General features: G+C 40.0%; 1 protein-coding gene across 2 annotated transcripts in view; it reads left to right on the top strand.

The window, feature by feature from the left end:
- Positions 1–318: 318 nt before the first annotated feature.
- The window catches only part of EPC2 (enhancer of polycomb homolog 2), a 124,855-nt gene continuing 105,055 nt past the window's right edge, over positions 319–20,118 (top strand). For both annotated transcript variants that reach the window (XM_020905070.2, XM_020905069.2), the window contains exon 1: positions 319–764. In XM_020905070.2, the coding sequence (XP_020760729.1) occupies positions 612–764 (153 nt within the window). In that variant the 5' untranslated portion in view covers positions 319–611. The remainder of the gene's footprint in view (positions 765–20,118) is intronic.

Raw genomic sequence — 20,118 nt, 5'->3', positions numbered from 1 at the left:
GGCGCCTTCCTCGGGGTACCCAGCGAGCGGGGTGTCGGGGCCGCGGAGGCAGAGGCGCACGCTCAGGGGACGCGGGTTAACTTGCGCACCTGGCACCTGCCACACGGCGAGAGCGCGGGCTGCCGAGCGGACGGCGGCCGTCGCCGCCACCCCCTTTCTCCGGAGCGGCCGGAGGCTGAGCACGCTCCCGCGGGCCGGCCGCGCAGCGGAGAGAGTGGGTGGGCAGGCGAGGGAGGGGAAGGGAGAGGAAGGAGGGAGGGAGGGAGGGAGAGGGCGAGGCGCGTCCCCGCGGCGGGGGCGCGCTCTCGCGCGGGCTGCCGGGATCGCTCGCCGCCGCTGTGGTAATGTCCGCCATGTTGGCCATGGCGCAGGGAGCGGATCGGGCGGGCGAGCGGCGGATCTAGTGTGTGGAAGCGGCCGCGGGCGGCGGGGGGCTGTTTTCGGGCGGGGTGGGCGCCCATGCTGTGGCCGGGGGCAGTGAGGAGGAGGAGGAGGAGCGGGCCGGCCGCGCTGCACTGAGGAAGGAGGTGGAGGAGGCGGCGGGAGTCCTCCCCCCCTCCCCGCCCGCCCCGCCGCCGCCGCCCGGGCTGTTCCTGTGAGGCGGGGAGACAATGAGTAAACTCTCCTTCCGAGCGCGGGCGCTGGACGCCGCCAAACCGCTGCCTATCTACCGCGGCAAGGACATGCCTGATCTCAACGACTGCGTCTCCATCAACCGGGCCGTGCCCCAGATGCCCACCGGGATGGAGAAGGAGGAGGAATCGGTAGGGACTCGAGTGTTTATTACCCCCCCTTCTCTCCTCCCCCCTCCCCTTTGTCAGTCGGGCCTCGCCATTCACAGAGCGCTTTACGCTCGCTGGAGGGCGCCGCTGCCGCTCCAGCGCATGGGACCCTACGCCGGCGGAGTAGCGTAAACCCTCTCTGCCGGCGCAGCGCCCGCCCGCGGTCGCCATGTTGTTGCGTCCCAGTGTTGTGATTAGCTCGCAGCGCCGCTTACGCTGCCGTAAGGGGGCCTTGCCGTAAGCGGCGGCCGGGAATGGCGCAGGGTATGTTCTGGCCGCACTTGGCGTACGGCCTCTGTTTACCTCTTCCCCACACCCTGCACCCCCGGTTTGGGATTAATTAATCGGCAAGGGACCCTTTGGCTAGGAAAGATTGCCCCCCCTCCCACACACACACACTTTTAGCTTTAGTTTCGCATTCGGTTCTCTTTGAAATGAGTTAGGGAAAGTAAAGCGCTTTCAAAACAAACATCATCTTCCTCCTAGCAAGGTAATCCTCGTTCCTCGGCCCTCGTTGGTGCAGAGGGATGGAGGTGATGGTGCAACACTGCGGCGGGAGAGGGCGGGGGCCGCGGCTAGTAGCAGGATGTAGCGTTAGAAAGCCGCTGACCGGCTAGCTCCGTGGCCCGGAGCTAGTCGTTTCTGCCTGCCTAGGGGGGACAGCGCCCGCTCCATGCGCTGTGTTAGAAAGGGACCGGGGATGTGCTGTCCTCGGGCCGCGTCCCCGACAATTGTCATGGCTTGACGGGGGGAGGGGGGCGTCTTTTAGAAGTTGACGACCTACTGCATCCAAGTTGACAGCTGCATTATTTTTTTTTTAATTAATAATAGCAGGTTAGGGCAAAATGCTTTCCCCCCGATGGCCTACATTTTGGATACGGTTGAATTTCACTTGAGTTGACAGTGTTGATGACTCTTGGAGTGGTGTTACTTGCGTGCGAAGTTCATAGTAACTGCACCCTCAAGAATTTCTTCAATGAACCTGTGGTCCCGCCTTATTGTCAACCCCGGTGTGTGTGGATTGGCTCTCTTGCTTCTGTGACTGTCAAAAGAAGGCCCAAGGTTTCTGTGATTGGTTTTCTCTTTTGACTATTAATATTGCAGGAAATGCTTTTATGCTTTTGATTGGCTGCTCGAGTTGTGACCTCATTATATTACCTTCCTATTACTACGTTCTGCTGTGATTTAATCACATTTCTCGGGGTTTGATTATTTGAAATCCTGGGCTTTCCGTAGAAAATGAGTGTCCTCAATATCACATGAACATTCAACTTTTAAAAAAATAAGGAAGTTGAAAACCCAAGATTTATATTGAAGGTTTAGAGCTAAGTCATATGTGAAAATTCTATTTTTAATTAAAATTTATTTCTAGCTTAGCTCAATTTTCCATAGGAAAGAAAATTAAGGGAGTTATAATATGTATGAGAATTAATTTAATTGAACTTTAAGAAACACAACTTGGGATTCCACAGAGTTGCATTTCTATTAATGTCATCTCCTGAAAATAACTGGTGGCTGATGAGTCTTAAAGTATCTGTATTATATGTTTTTACTTGGACCTTATTATTTTGGTTTGAGAAGAACTCAAGTTAAGAAACTTGTTCTAGAATGGTTAGCCCCTGGATGATATATTACTTTCTGCAGATAGTGATCAGCAACATACTTAATGATTGCTTTAGGCCCTTAGTTGCATAGGTCTTGGTATTATCTTGATTTAATAAGAAAATTTGCAGTTTAGTTCCTGCCTTAAAAATAAATGCTAAACCCCCTTAAGATCTTGTACTATTAAACTTTTCTATAAAAGCTTGTGATTTTCAATCTAGAGCATGGGTGCTAATTTTTATTATTTTCAGTAGTCTGCTTCAACTGCCCAATTTTAGGGAAGAAGAATTCCAGATTCTGATAGAACTAGAGTTGAAACTCAGGACTTCCGATTCTGTCCTGTCCTTTTTGCCTCTTTAATGTTACAAGTGAAAGTTCCTAAAATCAAAACTGAGCAAATCCTAACAGTTAAGATTTTAAGTCTAGGGTCTTTTGCGTCCCAGAATGTCCACTTGGGATGTTTCTTCTTTTTCTTTTTCAGCAGTCCATTGCCATAACCACTTGGCAACCTTGTCTCATTCTTTTTCTTTTTTAAATTAAAATATAGGTCAGAAGACTTATGCTTTCATGAATAATAGCCAATTCGGTTCTTCTGGTCTTATTTATAGGACTTATGTTATTAAGCATAATTATTTGTTCACTAAATGTATATGTGTGTGTATGTACGTATGTATCGTGGTCAGTGTGTGCTTGTATCCGACTCTTTGTGACCCCATGGACTGTAGCCCCCCAGGCTCCTCTGTCCATAAAATTCTCCAGGCATAAATATGGGAGTGGGTTGACATTTCCTCCTCAAGGGGATCTTCTCAACCCAGTGATGGAACCTTCATCTCCTGAGTCTCCTGCATTAGCAGGTGGATTCTTTGCTACTGCGCCACCTGGGAAACCCATACGTGTGTGTGTGTGTGTCTGTGTGTGTCTGTGTGTGTCTCTGTACTTCCTTGATAATTCTAAGCAGCAATAAAATAAAAATTTCGTGAATGTTTCACTTGTGTTTCAACTTCTATTATAAAAATATTCTAACTAGTTCCTTTAAGTATGTTCTTTTTAATCACATAACTTCTTTTAAAAAAAACCCAAGGAAAACCTTGGCTTTTGGATTTATAATTGTTTTTGGCATTTCTGCATCATCTGCAGTATGACCTCTTCCTGCTTGGTTGGTAGTATCCTTTGACTTCACTTTATAAACTTCATGCATCTGCTACCCCCACACCCCAGCACCCCCCACCCATAAAGTTAAGGACTGTCTCTGTTTAGCTGTTGGACTGTCATTAGACTTTGTGTAGGTGAGGTGGTCTAGGTGTTCTTCGGCACTGGAGCATTCTGTCATAGTCAGCCATATTCATTCTCTTAGCTCTTCTCCTTTGGACATGAAGGCGTACTTGTTTTCTTCCCTTTCCTTTTTTTCATTGTCTTTGCCTAAGGTCTCCCAGTTGGCATTGTTTTATAATTCAATTTCTGTAGTGTTTCTCATGGCACTTGCCTAGGTAAGATACTGTAAATTTAGGTTTACCTAGAATCTGGACAACTGGAAAGATTAGGTGATTCATATTCTGCTACCTCTCCAGGAGTGTTTTATAGTGATAGTTAATTTTAACAATAGCTGCCATTTTTTGAATACTTCTTAAGCCACAGTTACCATGCTAAGAACTTTATATATATTGCTTCATTTAATCTTCTTTAAAATCACCTTTTTGATATAATCTGTATAAAGTAAAACATACCCATTTAAGGCATAGGGTTCAATTGAGTTTCAGCAAGTGTGTACACCCATGGAAACATCATCACAATCAAGATATAGAAACATATCAATTATCCTAAAGGTTCCGTTTTGCTCCTTTGGAAGTCTGTCCCTCCATTAGTTCTGAGCTTTCTTTCACTGCTGGTTAGTTTTGCCTTTTTGAGAATTTCGTATAAATGCGATCATATGTTTTCTTGTGTTTGGCTTCTTTTGCTTAGTGTGATGCATTAAAGTTTCATTCCTGTTGTGTGTATTAGTTCACTCACTGAATATGGAATAGTATTTCAGTGAATTGATAAGGTATAATATGTTCATTCATCTATCTGTTGTTGGATATTTGAGTTATTTCTAGTTTTTGGTTTTCATTTAATCCTTGTAACAGCCCTAAAGGTCTCATTGCTGATAACTGGCAAGACTAGAATTCAAACTCTTTAATGTTACAAAAGTCCATTCTCACAACCATGGTGCTTCATATTGACTTCTTATAGAACCCTGAATTATCTTCTGAACTGTTATTAAGTTCATTACAGTTTCTGTGAATAATTTTTGCTTTGTGTAATTACAGGGAACTTTAAAAGCTGATACTGATTTTATTGGAATATTAAATTATTAAAAAACACAGTTTTTCATCACTTAACTTTTGCTGTAAGCCTATCACATTTCTTCACCCCTCTCCCCCCCCCTTTTTCTTTTCTTGGAAATCTGTTAACTTTCTTCTCCCTGTACTGGCACCATTATGTTTGTGTGTTTGTGGTATCTTAAGCATGTAAGAAAGTAGTCGCAAACTATTCTATTTTATTATTTAGATTTTCTCCTAAGCAATTGCAACCTTTGTAAGGGCAAGGATCTTTACATATTTTGTTCATTAACATACTCTAGTTGCCTGAAACTGTGCCTTAGTATGTAATATATACTTGATGAATGTACGCTTGTTGAATGTTGGATGAGCTTCTATTTCTATAGCAAGAGCCGAACACTAGCTCTGTGTGTGTTTAATTCATTAGCAGAATTTGTTAAATTATTCTCCAAATACTCCTTCTGGTTTCTTACTTTGAAGCTATGTATAACTAAATACTAAATCTTTTTAGATTCAAGGGACAGATCTGATAGAGTGCCTGATGAACTATGGATGGAAGTTTGTGACATTGTGCAGGAGACAGGGATCAAGACCATCCCCATGGAAAAGAAGCAAAAAGGCACAATGGTTGTCTGAGGAGGCCTTACAAATAGCTGTGAAAAGAAGAGAAGCAAAAAGCAAAGGAGAAAAGGAAAAATATACACATCTGAATGCAGAGTTCCAAAGAATAGCAAGGAGAGATAAGAAAGCCTTCCTCAGCAATCAATGCAAAGAAATAGAGGAAAACAATAGAATGGGAAAGACTAGAGATCTCTTCAAGAAAATTAGAGCTATGAAGGGAACATTTTATGCAAAGATGGGCTCAATAAAGGACAGAAATGGTATAGATCTAGCAGAAGCAGAAGATATTAAGAAGAGGTGGCAAGAATACACAGAAGAACTATACAAAAAAGATCTTCACAACCCAAATAATCACAATGGTCCGATCACTCACCTAGAGCCAGACATCCTTTAATGTGAAGTCAAGTGGACCTTAGGAAGCATCACTACGAACAAAGCTAGTGGAGGTGACAGAATTGCAGTTGAGTTATTTCATATCCTAAAAGACGATGCTATGAGAGTGCTGCACTCAGTATGCCAGCAAATTTGAAAAACTCAGCAGTGGCCACAGGACTGGAAAAGGTCAGTTTTTATTCCAATCCCAAACAAAGACAGTGCCAAAAAATGCTCAAACTACTGCACAATTGCACTCATCGCACATGCTAACAAAGTAATGGTCAAAATTCTCCAAGCCAAGCTTTAACAGTACGTGAACTGTGAACGTCCAGATGTTCAAGCTGGAATTAGAAAAGGCTGAGGAGCCAGAGATCAAGTTGCCAACATCCACTGGATCATCAAAAAAGCAAGCGAGTTCCAGAAAAACATCTATTTCTGCTTTATTGACTATGCCAAAGCCTTTGAATGTGTGGATCACAACAAACTGGAAAATTCTGAAAGAGATGGGAATACCAGACCACCTGACCTGCCTCTTGAGAAATCTGTATATAGGTCAAGAAGCAACAGTTAGAACTGGACATGGAACAACAGACTGTTTCCAAATAGGAAAAGGAGTACATCAAGGCTGTATGTTGTCACCCTACTTATTTAACTTATATGCAGAGTACATCCAGCTGGGCTGGAAGAAGCACATGCTGGAATCAAGATTGCCGAGAGAAATATTAATAACCTCAGATATGCAGACGACACCACCCTTATGGCAGAAAGTGAAGAGGAACTAAAAAGCCTCTTGACAAAAGTGAAAGAGGAGAGTGAAAAAGTTGGCTTAAAGCTCAACATTCAGAAAATTAGGATCATAGCGTCTGGTCCCATCACTTCATGGGAAATAGATGGGGAAACAGTGGAAACAGTGTCAGACTTTCTTTTTTGGGGCTCCAGAATCACTGCAGATGGTGACTGCAACCATGAAATTAAAAGACATTTGCTCCTTGGAAGAAAACTGATGACCAACCTAGATAGCATATTAAAAAGCAGAGACATTACTTTGCCAACAAAGGTCTGTCTAGTCAGAGCTGTGGTTTTTCCAGTAGTCATGTATGGATGTGAGAGTTGGACTATAAAGAAAGCTGAGCGCCGAAGCATTGATGCTTTTGAACTGGGGTGTTGGAGAAGACTCTTCAGAGTCCCTTGGACAGCTAGGAGATCCAACCAGTTCATCCTAAAGGAAATCAGTCCTGAATACTCATTGGAAGTACTGATGCTGAAGCTTCAATACTTGATGCCCCTGATGCCAAGAACTGACTCATTGGAAAAGACCCTGATTATGGAGGAGAAGGGGACGACAGAGGATGAGATTGTTGGAGGGCACCACTGACTCAATGGACATGAGCTTGAGTAAACTCTGTGAGTTGGTGATGGACAGGGAGGCTTGGCGTCCTACATCCCATGGGGTCGCAAAGAGTCAGACACAACTGAGGGACTGAACTGAAATGGAATCTTTTTATTTCCTCTTAAGTCAGAGGCCTCTTTAAATACAGAATTTTCTGCACATAGTGTAGCTGCAGTATTGGTGTTTATCTCGTGTTAATTATGCCTCTCATCGGTGTATGTAGCTTTGTGTAAAATACCTCTTCACTTCAGAGTGACCCAAAATCCACATGAAGCACGTGACCCACTTATTTATTTTTTTTAAAAGACCATGGCTGGTTTGAATTGCCATTTCTACCCTCATGTTAGTTGCCTAATTTTAGTCATCTTAATATTTTAAGTGATACTTTGAATGATAGGATCAGAGTGTGTTCAGTCTTTCTATCTTTTAGGTACTAAAGTATTTCATGTTTCATAATAGAAGGGTTCATGAATATAAAATACAATTTTGTAGATGATATTGTAAAAATATTACACATTTATTCTTTCAGCAAAAGCAAATACTGGCCAGATATTGTGTAAGTGTCAGGTTTTATCTAAATAAGATATTGGATAACTAAACAGGCTTGAATATCGAAAGTGTATGGACTGCTGTGTGGTGAAGTGTTGTTAGGATTTAAAGAAACATATGATACAGATCTTGCCTTAGGGAACTTGAATGAGTCATAAAGTCACCCTGACAGACATTTAAAAGAGCATTAAAAAAATGAAATGTCAGTATAGTTAATAGGAATTAAGAGTAAACCAATGCTGGAATATAGAGAAATGCTTCTTGGAGAGAAATGTAGCAATTTGGGCTTTCAGACTTGGTCGTATAGTGTAAGTTGAAGCAAATACTTGAGTGCAGGAATATTTAAAGCAAGTTCTGTGGTTAAGTAGGCTAAAGGAAGGTTCTTCCATGGTGCTTTTTTTTTAAATCTATGCTTGTTTATACTTTTTCCCTTGCTGATAGAAACTTCAGGAGGGTAGCAGTCTGTTTTTTTCTGAGCACATTATTCTCTTAGCTTTCTCCTTTATTTGGATATGTAGATGGCTTTCACTTCTTTTCTTTCCCTTCCTTTCTTCCCTGCTGTATCTAGAAACTCCCTGCTGTATCTAGAAACAGTTTAGAACATGGACAGAGTGCTATGTATATATTTGGTGAATGAATGAAAAATAGTTGGGATGGAGATTAGATTTTTGAAAGGGTAGAATTATAGCAGATTTTAGATAGTTTTAAATGCTAAGTCCAAAAGTTTGTAGAACAAAGTATTTTTGTGAGTATGAAGTGTTTTTCTAGTTTTGATTCTGTTCTTAAGTGGCCATATCATTTGGGAAAATGTGCCCACCTTCTCTGAACCTCACATCATTCATCACTATCATCACAGCTACCGTTTATTGAGTGTACGTTAGCAAGTGTGTTGAGTATGTGCCAGGCACTTTATTAAACAGTTGGTTGTTTAGAGCTCATTATAATGGTAGGATGTGTAGGTGCCATTATCTCTTTTCCAGAAGAGGCTGAAGCTTCATAAATTAAGCAGCTTCCCCCAACTATACAAGAACACGGGAGAGCCAGTATTAGAACTTGTGCCCTTTGGGTGATTGACTCCAGGGTTTTTGTCTTTACCATTGCTCCATCTGTAAAATGAGTGGGTTGAAAACTAGATGATATCTAAGGTTCATTACATCTGTTCTTGTCTATCGTTTATTAACCCATGGGCATGGAGGAGTCATTTTGTCTCAGGGAATGATGTTATGAAAGAAACTTGGTGAAGAATGCCTTTTGTAAACACATTCCTTCTTTTGAAAAAAGGCCTTAAAATATTTGACTGTTGGGACCATTAGGTTGATTTCAAGTAATGGAAGCCAAATTTGATTTCTTTAAGGTTCCTGGGGGTTGTTTCATAGACAACAAGGAAGGGTTGAACATTCAACACTTGGCCCACCAGGAACCAGGGCAGCTGTGTGCCCTTCAGCAGGAGTGACACTGAAAGTGAAAGAAAGTGAAAGTGAGTGTCACTTAGTTGTGTCTAACTCTTTGCGCCCCCATGGACTATCTAGTCCATGGAATTCTCCAGGCCAGAATACTGGAGTGGGTAGCCTTTCCCTTCTCCAGGGGATCTTCCCAACCTAGGGATCAAACCCAGGTCTCCCGCATTGCAGGTGGATTCTTTACCAGCTGAGCCACAAGGGAATCCCAGGAATACTGGAGTGGGTAGCCTATCCCTTCTTCAGTGGATCTTCCCGACCCAGGAATTCAACCGGGGTCTCCTGCATTGCAGGTGTATTCTTTACCAATTGAGCTATCAGGGAATCCTGGGTAGCATTAATATCACTCAATTCTGGTAATTATCAAATTTTTGAGAAGTAGTGTGGGCTTCCCTCATGGTTCAGTCAGTAAAGAATCTGTGTCTATTGCAGGAGATTGCCTGCAGTGCAGATCTGGGTTTGATCCCTGGGTCAGGAACATCCTCTGGAGATGGAAATGGCAACCCAGTCCAGTATTCTTGCCTGGGTAAATCCCGTGGATAGGGGAACCTGGCAGACTATAGTCCATCAGTTTGCAAGATTCGGACACGACTTAGCAACTACACAACCGCCACCATAGGATAGTGGTTAAGTGCATGTATTCTGGAGCCAGACTATGGGTTTGAGTCCTCAGGCAGGTTAATTTCCTCTGTAAAATTTCATGGAGTTGTTGGGAAGATGAATTGTAGTGTGCTTGGGATAGTTTGTGACATGCAGCAAATGTTCAATAAATATTATCTATTATTACCATCACTATTATATTTCTTTTAGTTTTGAACTCCAGGTTCCTTCCACAGCTATAATCCAGAGGGTAGACTTTGGGGGAAATACCAGGAATAAGGGCTGAAGACAGTGAACAGTTCTCTTATTTAGGGGTTCTGAGGATAGGCATTAGGATAATCTCCTAAATCTCTCTCTGTTGAGATGTGGTTATCTTATGTCAGAGTTTTTAACAAGTATTAAGATCAGTGTCACTTTTGAAGGCAAGAATTTTATAAAGTTACACTAAAGAAATTATTGAAATAAATGCTCAGTTCATCTGTCAGACTTGAATGTGCTTGAGTATTGTGTTTAACCACATTGTAGTAAAGTTTCACAATGTTACGCAAAAGGAACAAACAAACAAAAACGCTCCCGATTCCTGAGATAGAGGATTATAAATTTAGCTTGTATCAGTTCAGTTTAGTTGCTCAGCCGTGTCTGACTCTTTGCAACCCTGTAGACTGTGCAGTACGCCAAGCCTCCCTGTCCATCACCAACTCCCGGAGTTTACTCAAACTCATGTCCATTGAGTCAGTGATGCCATCCAACCATCTGTCGTCCCCTTCTCGTCCGCCTTCAGTCTTTCCCAGCATCAGGGTCTTTTCCAATGAGTCAGGTGTCCTCTAAGTCAGGGAACAGGGGAAGTTAGTATACAAGTGCTGTCAAGGGCTCCCCTCCTGAGGATGAAGCTTAGCTAGGAAGCTGCCCTGAGAGATCTGCTGGTGGATATATAGTGTCATGATTAGAACTTATGAAGTTACATTGTTTTAATCCATAGTTTGACGCAAGGTGAATGTGTATACTTAGTTGCATTTTTGCAAACTCCAGATTTGTAAGGTGTTTTAATGAGATGGAAATGCTTTGCATTACATCTTTTTTAATGAAAGTTGAATGAAGGACTATAAAAGAAAGTCTCAAATACTTTTAAAGAAAGCAAATCCTTTACAATTACTAATTTTCAGTGTAGTGAGGGATGAAATTTTATGTGACTTTGAATAAATTATTTAACCTTCCTAAGCCCTTAGTTTCCTCATTTGTGAAATAGAATTGAACTGAGTGATCTTTAAAGTTCCTTTGGCTCTAAAATTTTCTTGCATCTGTGAATTCACACATCCACCTACTGGGCATATCATACAGAAGGTAAATCACATGAAAAGAAGTAACAGATGAGAGACTGAATATTAGGAAGATATTAACGGGTAAGATTTAATTCTTTAACATTATTGCTATGCTGTCGATTTGGTTTAGATTTCTTTTTTTTTTTTTTTTTTAAGGAGGATCGGTTACATATCCACTGTCTCGTGCTGTTTTTTTCCTAGAGATCAAGAGAGCAATCTACTCAGTTTGTTTTGGGTATGATGTGTTTCCTTGCTTTCATGAGATTTTCTTTCACTTTCTTTACTACTCTTACTCATTGCTGTAAATGTTCTGAATTTGAGTATACTTTTTGCTTCATAACACAAGTTTATTTTAACTTTTCAATACCATGTTTTTCACTTGGAGTGTATGTATGGATATGGATGTATGTATAAACAGAGTGAGTAAACGTGAGATAATGGACATTTATTTTCTCAAGTAGTCCAGGTCCCCTAAGGATGTTATCGTTCCTTTGTTTTATTCAGCACAGGCTGAATGCCTTCTCAGGCACTTAAGTGATAGAAAGTTTGTAATACAGACATTGACTGTGATCTTGACCTCTGGGATTGAGTTTGATTGTATTACTGAATAAACAGCTGGCATCTTATTTCATTTTAAGTAGAGTTGAAGTAGAGAAATGGTAAGGAAGTATAGGAGACAGCATGAGGAGCAAAGGATTATAGGTAGAAATGAGCCATGAAGCAGACCAGTGTAGAGGGTACAGACTGTATAGCAGAAGGTCCATTATAATTATTTGATTATCTTAAAACTGACTCTTGATTATTTTTTGCCTGTCTACAGGCAAAAATGGAACAGAAGTTCAGCCTACTTTATTATGCAGTCCTGTTCTCTGTGTAATTAATATTGGAGAAAGAGGTCAGTCACTTCCAAATTCTCCCTAGTGCCATTTCCTTTTATTTGCTTTGTTGTTGTTCAGTTGCTCAGTCGTGTCCAGCTCTTTGCAACCCCACTGACTGCAACACACCAGGCTCCCTGTCCTTCACCATCTCCAGGAGTTTGCTCAGACTCAAGTCCGTTGAGTCGGTGAACAACCATCTCACCCTCTGTCGTCCCTTCTTCTCCTGCCCTTCGCCGTTCCTTAGCATCAGGGTCTTTTCCAGTGAGTCAACTCTTCCAATCAGGTGGCCAAAGTGTGGGAGCTTCAGCATCAGTCCTTCCAATGAATATTCAGGGTTGATTTCCTTTAGGATTACTTTATGTTTCTGTTTTCTTGTCAGTTTTACTGTGCAGTCTGAGGAACGCAGAGTCCAAGAGTCAGCCAAGCTCGCTCTAACTCACATCCATATCTTTACTTCTGGCTTTCTTACCTCCTTTTTTGTTGTTGTTGGCAGAAGGATATAAGGTTGTTAGTTGGGGAGTCAGCAAGCAACCAGCCCTAAATTGTACAGCTAATTTGATAAAGTTATTGGAACTTTGAAATTGTGACGTAGGTTTCAGTTTTGGCTTCTGTCACTTCTCTCTGGGCAAGATAAATTATCTCTTTAAGCCATATTTCTTCATATGCTTAATGAGAAGTATCTCAAAAGGTAATTTTAAAGATGAACTTTTTGGAAAAACTTAAAGTCAGTGCCTCATACAGGTGACTGGATTTTTAATTAATAATAATTTCCAGCTATACAAGATAATAAGTGTGAAGAAATATAGAAGAGTAAAATATACAGAGTATCTCCATGCATTACTGTGTGGCATAGTTTCACTTTTCTTCTCCTGCCATTTAAATAAATTTTTATAGTTTTGAAACATTAGCAAGTTGATACATATATTTTGCTCCTTCTATCTTTGTTTCCTGGCAGAGCAGTTAGTAATCCAATTAAAAAATGAAAGACTAAAGATTAGCAGCCAAGAAAACAAAATCTTCAATTAATTCTCAATAATAATTGAATCATAAATAGTTGATAGTAAAATACTGTATTTGTTTTTAGAAATGATTTTTATTTTAGACATATTAGTCATAGAGGAAAATAGAGTTTAGCGATGAAAATTGTTCAGTGGGTGGTGTACACTGGAGAAGTGAATGAAGAAAGACGTTCCATAGACCAGTGAACCCTGGTATGAACACCTGTTTGGAAACTTTGGAGAGCAGGGTACTGAAGAGGGTAATCTTGTCACTTATTTGATCTTTGCGATGTTGCTATAAGCTGCCACATTTTTGATATTCAGTTCGTAGTTGGTTGTATGGACTGTCCATGCACGCCAGGATAGTTGTTTCATCAATGTCCTGCCCACTGATTTCTGGTAGCATTCCAAACTGGGATAACCCCCACATGTTCCCTCCCTCAAATTTTTTCGGTGAGAACTGTTGCAGTTGAATTGAGAACCATTATATCCAAGGCTGCTCCTTTTTTAATTTGGTGACTTGGACTCCTTTGGCAATCTGTTGAAACTCTTCAGAACGATGTTTTAAATGCGTAAACAAGTTATATTGAAATAAGTTATCAAAATATTAAAACAATTTTAAATTTGCATACTTTATTAACATAATAGGGATCTAGAGTTGAGTCTGATTATCCTAATAATCCTAAGTATTTTAGTAAATGCAACATCTGTAACATGACAATGAAAATACTTATAATTTCTGTTGGGTTTTGCTAGGTCACGAGTATTACCAGTACTACTGTGATCTGTTACTTATTGTTAACAATTGAAGAAAATGTTAAATTTGTTAGAAGTTAATGAATTAGAGAAATGATTTATTTTCTCACCCAAGTTCCTGGACCCTCTCAATTCTTTCTTTAGATGCTTTGGAGATCTAGGACCTGAGGTTCAGAACCCTTCAGGAGTTTCTGTAGCCTGAATGGCAGTTGCATTCCTGTATCATACTTGTCCCAAATACACAGTCAGGCTACAGGTTTTATCCCCATTATTATAAAGGAAATGCTACTATAAATGGAGTTTTTTCCCATGTTTAAGACATTGTCTAGCTTTTTTAAGTTGAAAAGTAATTGGCCCACATGATTTAAAGATAAAAACCTAATAGCCAAATATAATATATATAAAATTTAAATGTCCTTTCCTACAACTCCAGACACTCTATAGAGGCAGCTTATTTGTAGCATCATGTGTGTGCGCTTAGAAATAAACAAATGCTTTTTACTTGGTAAAGTGGACAAGTTTTTCTCTTGTATTCATTTTTTAAGTGAGTAATACGTGACCTTAGTGTTAATTTCTTAATCTAGAGTCATAAAGTCAGGTAATTTTGATTTTAAGTTTCTTCCCTTTAAAATCTTGGAGGAATTGAGAATTGGCATATTGTAGTTTTCTGTTGAAGTTTGGTTATCAAAGCTTAACTTCATGTTCCCATGTGGGAATTTGCTTTGTTAGTAAGCATTGCATTGTTCATAGTAGGACTTTTATTTTCCTATATGTAAAATATATTAAAGTCAGATTAACTGTTGATTAAGTGACTCGTCAGTGTGTATCTTCTCTAACAATTATTTATAGTTTTAAATAGCATCCTGGGTCAGAAGAGCATCCGTAGGGTATCCCTTTGAACAAAACTGCCTTATTTCAGATAGTGCTTTGGTAAGATAGGCCTTCCATACGCTTTGTCTTCTGTCAGACTTCCACTGTAGATGGCTGTGATGTTTATTCATTCAGTAAATAGCTCTGTGACCACAGGGACAGTGTCTGTGCTACCTTTGTGTCGATCATCTGGTACAGTGAATGGCATATGGTAGTTGCTCACTAAATATTTGCTGAGAGAATAAACGTTTGCATTGTACTTGACATATGGAAAGGGATGAGATGTATTTGTTACCTGTCTTCAGCTTGTTGTCCCACAGAAAAGAGTACACAGATAACTTCATCTGCGGGTTAGTGTGCTATGTGGAAGATAAAAATGATACTGTGGAAATTTGTGTCACAAGGGGACATCCTTTGAATTGGAGTAGTATATATGATGGAGAAGGCAATGGCACCCCACTCCAGTACTCTTGCCTGGAAAATCCCATGGACGGAGGAGCCTGGTAGGCTGCAGCCCATGGGGTCACTAGGAGTCAGACCCGACTGAGTGGCTTCACTTTCACTTTTCACTTTCGTGCATTGGAGAAGGAAATGGCAACCCACTCCATTGTTCTTGCCTGGAGAATCCCAGGGACGGGGGAGCTTGATGGGCTGCCGTATATGGGGTCGCACAGTTAGACACGACTGAAGTGACTTAGCAGCAGCAGCAGCAGCAGTAGTATATATGAATTTGATAGTTAGTTGAATGTAATGTATTGTTTAAATAATTTTTGCAAATTAGTTTTGAAATTATTTCCATATGCCAGCATGCCATGAGTTTTTTAAAGATTCATGTTATTACTTTTTGTATTGGGAAGTGTGTGATGCCCACGGAAGTTGTTAGAGGGTTGAAAGAATTTTTGTGGTCTCATGTAAGTTCACCTCTTAGGACGGGCAAACTAGTGTTAAGAATAGTGCCTGTTAAAAGAGTTCTGGGGGAAAGACACTTCTGTGTTACGGAGGATGGTCTGGAGAAACAGAGCTGCTTGATTACTACATGGTGTGCAGACTGACTGACTTTGGTGTGAAGCACATGGGGGACTTCCCATAAAGAAAGTGCTGTGCGAGGAAGACAATGGTTATACCTTAGAGGTGCTTCAGTAAGTAGCAGTTACCCTTTAGCTTTATTTGAAATAGCTCAACCATCTTAGCAGAATTCATCCGGACTTTCAGAATACCTCAAGAAAAAAAAAATACAAAAGATTTAGGTCAGTGCTTCTCAAACTCTGGCATGCTTCAGAATCACCTGGGCCACTAATCAACTGGGCTGCATTCCCAGAGTAATAGGATTCAGTCAGTGTGCAATGGGGCTTAGGGAATTTACATTATTAACAATTCCTGGGTGATCCTAACGCTGCTTGTCCAGTGAGAACCCTCAGTTTAGGAGGGAGAATAGCGAGTCTCATCTTGGCCGCACGTCACATTGTCTGGGATGCTTTTGTAAAATACACGTGTAGGCTTTGCCCTAGGTTTACCAATCAAATCACAAGCTATGGGTGATTCTGATCCTAGATAGGAAAAAAGAATTAGTACTTGTGCCCATGATCTCTGCCTGTATGCCTTGCCACTTTACCACTCCTTTCAGGGTTTCTTCTCCTGTGTTCTTGTTCATTGGCTTTCAGACTTGTTTGGCTGTAACTCAGTGTGTTTGTACCCAAAATAAAATGTAGCTCGACACACACATACATACTAATAATGTACAATCAGGTTCTGTTTTTTGCAGTAGTTCTATAAAGTTGCCATGAACAATTAGTAGTGAATACTGAACCATTGCTTAGAGGAAACAGAGGGTTAGGCCCACTTGGGCCCCCGGTCACAGTATTTCAGTTCAGTTCAGTCCAGTCGCTCAGTCATGTCCGATTCTATGCAACCCTGTGGACTGCAACCTGCCAGGCTTCCCTTCCATCACCAACTCCCGGAGCTTACTCAAACTCATGTCCATTGAGTCAGTGATGCCATCCAACCATTTCATCCTCTGTTGTCCCCTTTTCCTCCCACCTTCAATCTTTCCCAGCATCAGGGTCTTTTCAAATGAGTCAGCTCTTTGCATCAGGGGGTCAAAGTATTGGAGTTTCAGTTTCAACGTCAGTCCTTTCAATGAGTATTCAGGACTGATTTCCTTTAGGATGAACTGGTTGGATCTTCTAGCTGTCCAAGGGAGTCTCAAGAATCTTCTCCAACACCGCAGTTCAAAAGCATCAATTCTTCAGCAGTTAGCTTTCTTTATAGTCCAACTCTCACATCTATACATGACTACTGGAAAAACCATAGCTTTGACTAGACGGACCTTTGTTGGCAAAGTAATGTCTCTGCTTTTTATTATGCTGTTTGGGTTGGTCATAAGTTTTCTTCCAAGGAGCAAGCGTCTTAATTTCATGGCTGCAGTCACCATCTGCAGTGATTTTGGAGCCCCCCAAAATAAAGTCTGTCACTGTTTCCACTGTTTCCCCATCTATTTGCCATAAAGTGATGGGACCAGGTGCCATTATCTTAGTTTTCTGAATGTTGAGTTTTAAGCCAACTTTTTCACTCTTTCACTTTCATCAAGAGGCTCTTTAGTTCTACTTCGCTTTCTGCCATAAAACAATTAATCCATAATCTTGTATTATATATGTTTCTGTTAAAGATACTTTTACCTGTTGTTGATTCATTGACATTGAATTCAGCTAGCAGTACCGTAGCTCATGCCTGAGTGAAACTTGTTTAACACGCATACTTTCTCTGTAAGGCACGTTATAGCCTTCTTCTGCTCAGAAACATTAGACAGCATTTCACTGCACTTTGGGGGAGGGGTGTAAACAATGATATCATTAAAAAAAAAACCCACAAAAATGTGAAAAGTATGACACTAAATAGAACATTAAAAAGGACACTTATTTACAGTATGAGATCTGAAACAGGAAATCAGAATATTGCCTTGTTTGACCTCAACTGGAAACTTATGGATCAGTGGGAAGTACTCGAAATATTGGTTTTAGGGTCACAGATAAATTTTAACAAGTAGGTGAATTTGCAGACATGGTATTTGTGAGTAATGAGAATTGGCTATACATATATATATATATTTCTTCCCCTTTTCATTTCTGTTTTGTTATATTGATTTCGTGATTTGCTGGTGGTTCAACCCAGTTTGAAAAACACTGCTATAATTCAGCAACAGAGGTTATATATTATTTACTACTTATGGAGTGGTAAGTCGTAAGTGATATTAAACTCTCTCCATGTACACACACACACACTCTGTTGCTCTCTCTTATTTTAGAGGACATAGGATTTAATCTTGGTGATAGGGCATTTGGCTTTTGGAGATACATCATCAGGCTTATATTTGTGAAAGATCATTGTTGTCAGATGGATTGTGGAGGGCAGCATGTGGGTGGTGGTGGCAGTGACAGTCAACTAGAGACAAAGATAATGATGAGGCCAGTGCACTGGAAAAGTGATTTTTAATGGTGTGTTTTCAGCAGATTTGAGACAGTAAAAACAATTTTGATGCATTGTGAATTGAGAGATTTCAGTCAAATCTCAATTTTATATCAGGGTTTCTTAACTAATGTTTCTGGGACCTAGATAAACTTAATGGGATCTGTGAACTTACTGATTTTTTTTTTTTTAACCACAGTTTTATATGTGTGTCTCCTCTTTCTCTCCAATCATTATATTATTAATGGACTAAATGATTTAGAAAAAGTTGAGTCTGTTTTTAGTAGATAATACAGTTTTTTTCCATTGGTAATCTTCATTTTATATGAATCACAGAGTTCTAAATATTCTGAGATGTTTAAGGTATTTTAAAAGTCCAATACTGAGTTTATACTGTTGTGAAATGCAGAATTTTATTCATTGATTCTTACAGTTTTTAGATGGAAGCATGTCACTGAAGAATATAAATGTATTGAATTTAAGGAAGAGTCTGTGTTTTAAGCACTAGAGTAAAATGTATTGTTGGCCTCTGTTGCAGTGGAATTGTGTTTAGAAACAATGGCATAGTTAAGAGTTGCCTAACCTGTTCTTGTTTTACAGTTAGGACATTAATATAATGCAGTATAGTACTCATTCTGTAGATCCATTTTTTTTTTCCCCATCAAAAAAGGGATATCTAATTGTTCAAACGCCATTTTTTTTTTAAAGAAATCATTTTCTCCTTAGATTGAGTTGTGACTTTCCTCATATTTGAATTTTCTTAGGTATTTTATCTTTATATTCTTATCATTTAAAAAATAATCTGATAGGGCTAGTCACTTCTCATTTTTTAAAAAAAAATTATTTATTTTAATTGGAGGATAATTGCTTTACAGTATTGTCATAGTTTTTGCTATACATCAATATGAATCCGCCGTAAGTATACACGTGTCCCCTCTCGACTGTCACAGAGCACCGGCTGTGGGTGCCCTCTTCATGCGTTGAACTCGTCCTGGTTATCTGTTTTACAGATGACATTGTGTGTGTTTCAGTGCTTGTCTCTCAGATCACCCCATCCTCTCCTCCCACTGAGTCCGAAAGTGTGTTCTTTGTGTCTGTGTCTCCTCTGCTGCCCTGGACATGGGGTCGTCGGTACAGTCTTCTAGATTCCATATACATGCATTAGTATACAGTATTTGTCTTTCTCTTTCTGACTTACTTCACTCTGTATAATAGGCTCTAGGTTCATCCACCTCATTAAAACTGACTCAAATGCATTCCTTTTTATAACTGAGTAATACTCCATTGTGTCTGTGTACCACAACTTACTTACCATTCATTTGCCGACGGACATCTAGGCTGCTTCCCAGTCCTAGCTATTGTAAATATTGGGGTACAGTGAACATTGGGGTACATGTGTCTTTTTCAGTTTTGGTTTACTTCTCCCATTCTTACTGCTCTCTTTTTTTCAGAGTTTTTCTTACCATTGTTACTTATTTATTTTTTCATGTGAATTTATAATTATTTTTCTTAGCTCCAGGAAAAAAATAGTTTTTATTGGAATTTCACCATACATTTTATAATTAGCTTATAGAGAATTGACATCTTTGTGATGTTGACTTCTTATCCCCGAACATGGTTTATTTCTTCATTTGTTGAAGTCTGTTTGACTACATCATTCAGGAACATTTTTCTTTTATTGGTTTTATGCATTTTGGTTAAGCTTATTTCTCGGAATCTTACCTCTTTGATTGCTTTTGTAAATGTCATCTCCTTTTGTATTAAACCTTGTAATTTGTTATTTTTATTTTGAAGAGTTGTTGGCTTCTATATGTTAATATTCTATCCTGTGACTTTATTAAGTTATTTAATTGTTGATACTTGTTGCAAAAGAGTGAGACACAACTTAGCAACTAAACAGCAGCTTGTTTTTGAATAGATTCTGTTGGGTTTTTGAGATACAGATACCATATCACTTGCTTATAGAGATTGTTTTACCTCTGCTTTTCCAAATAGTATACCTCTGCTGCTGCTGCTAAGTCGCTTCAGTCGTGTCCAACTCTGTGCGACCCCATAGAATTGTATACCAAAATAACCTTCAATTCCACGTTAAGTAGTTGTGGGCGTCTTTATTTTGTTTCTGACAAAACACATGTGAATGT

The sequence above is a fragment of the Odocoileus virginianus genome, chromosome 13, assembly GCF_023699985.2.
Source record: "Odocoileus virginianus isolate 20LAN1187 ecotype Illinois chromosome 13, Ovbor_1.2, whole genome shotgun sequence".
Classification (NCBI taxonomy): Eukaryota; Metazoa; Chordata; class Mammalia; order Artiodactyla; family Cervidae; genus Odocoileus; species Odocoileus virginianus.
This window is presented reverse-complemented; position numbering and strand designations above follow the sequence as displayed.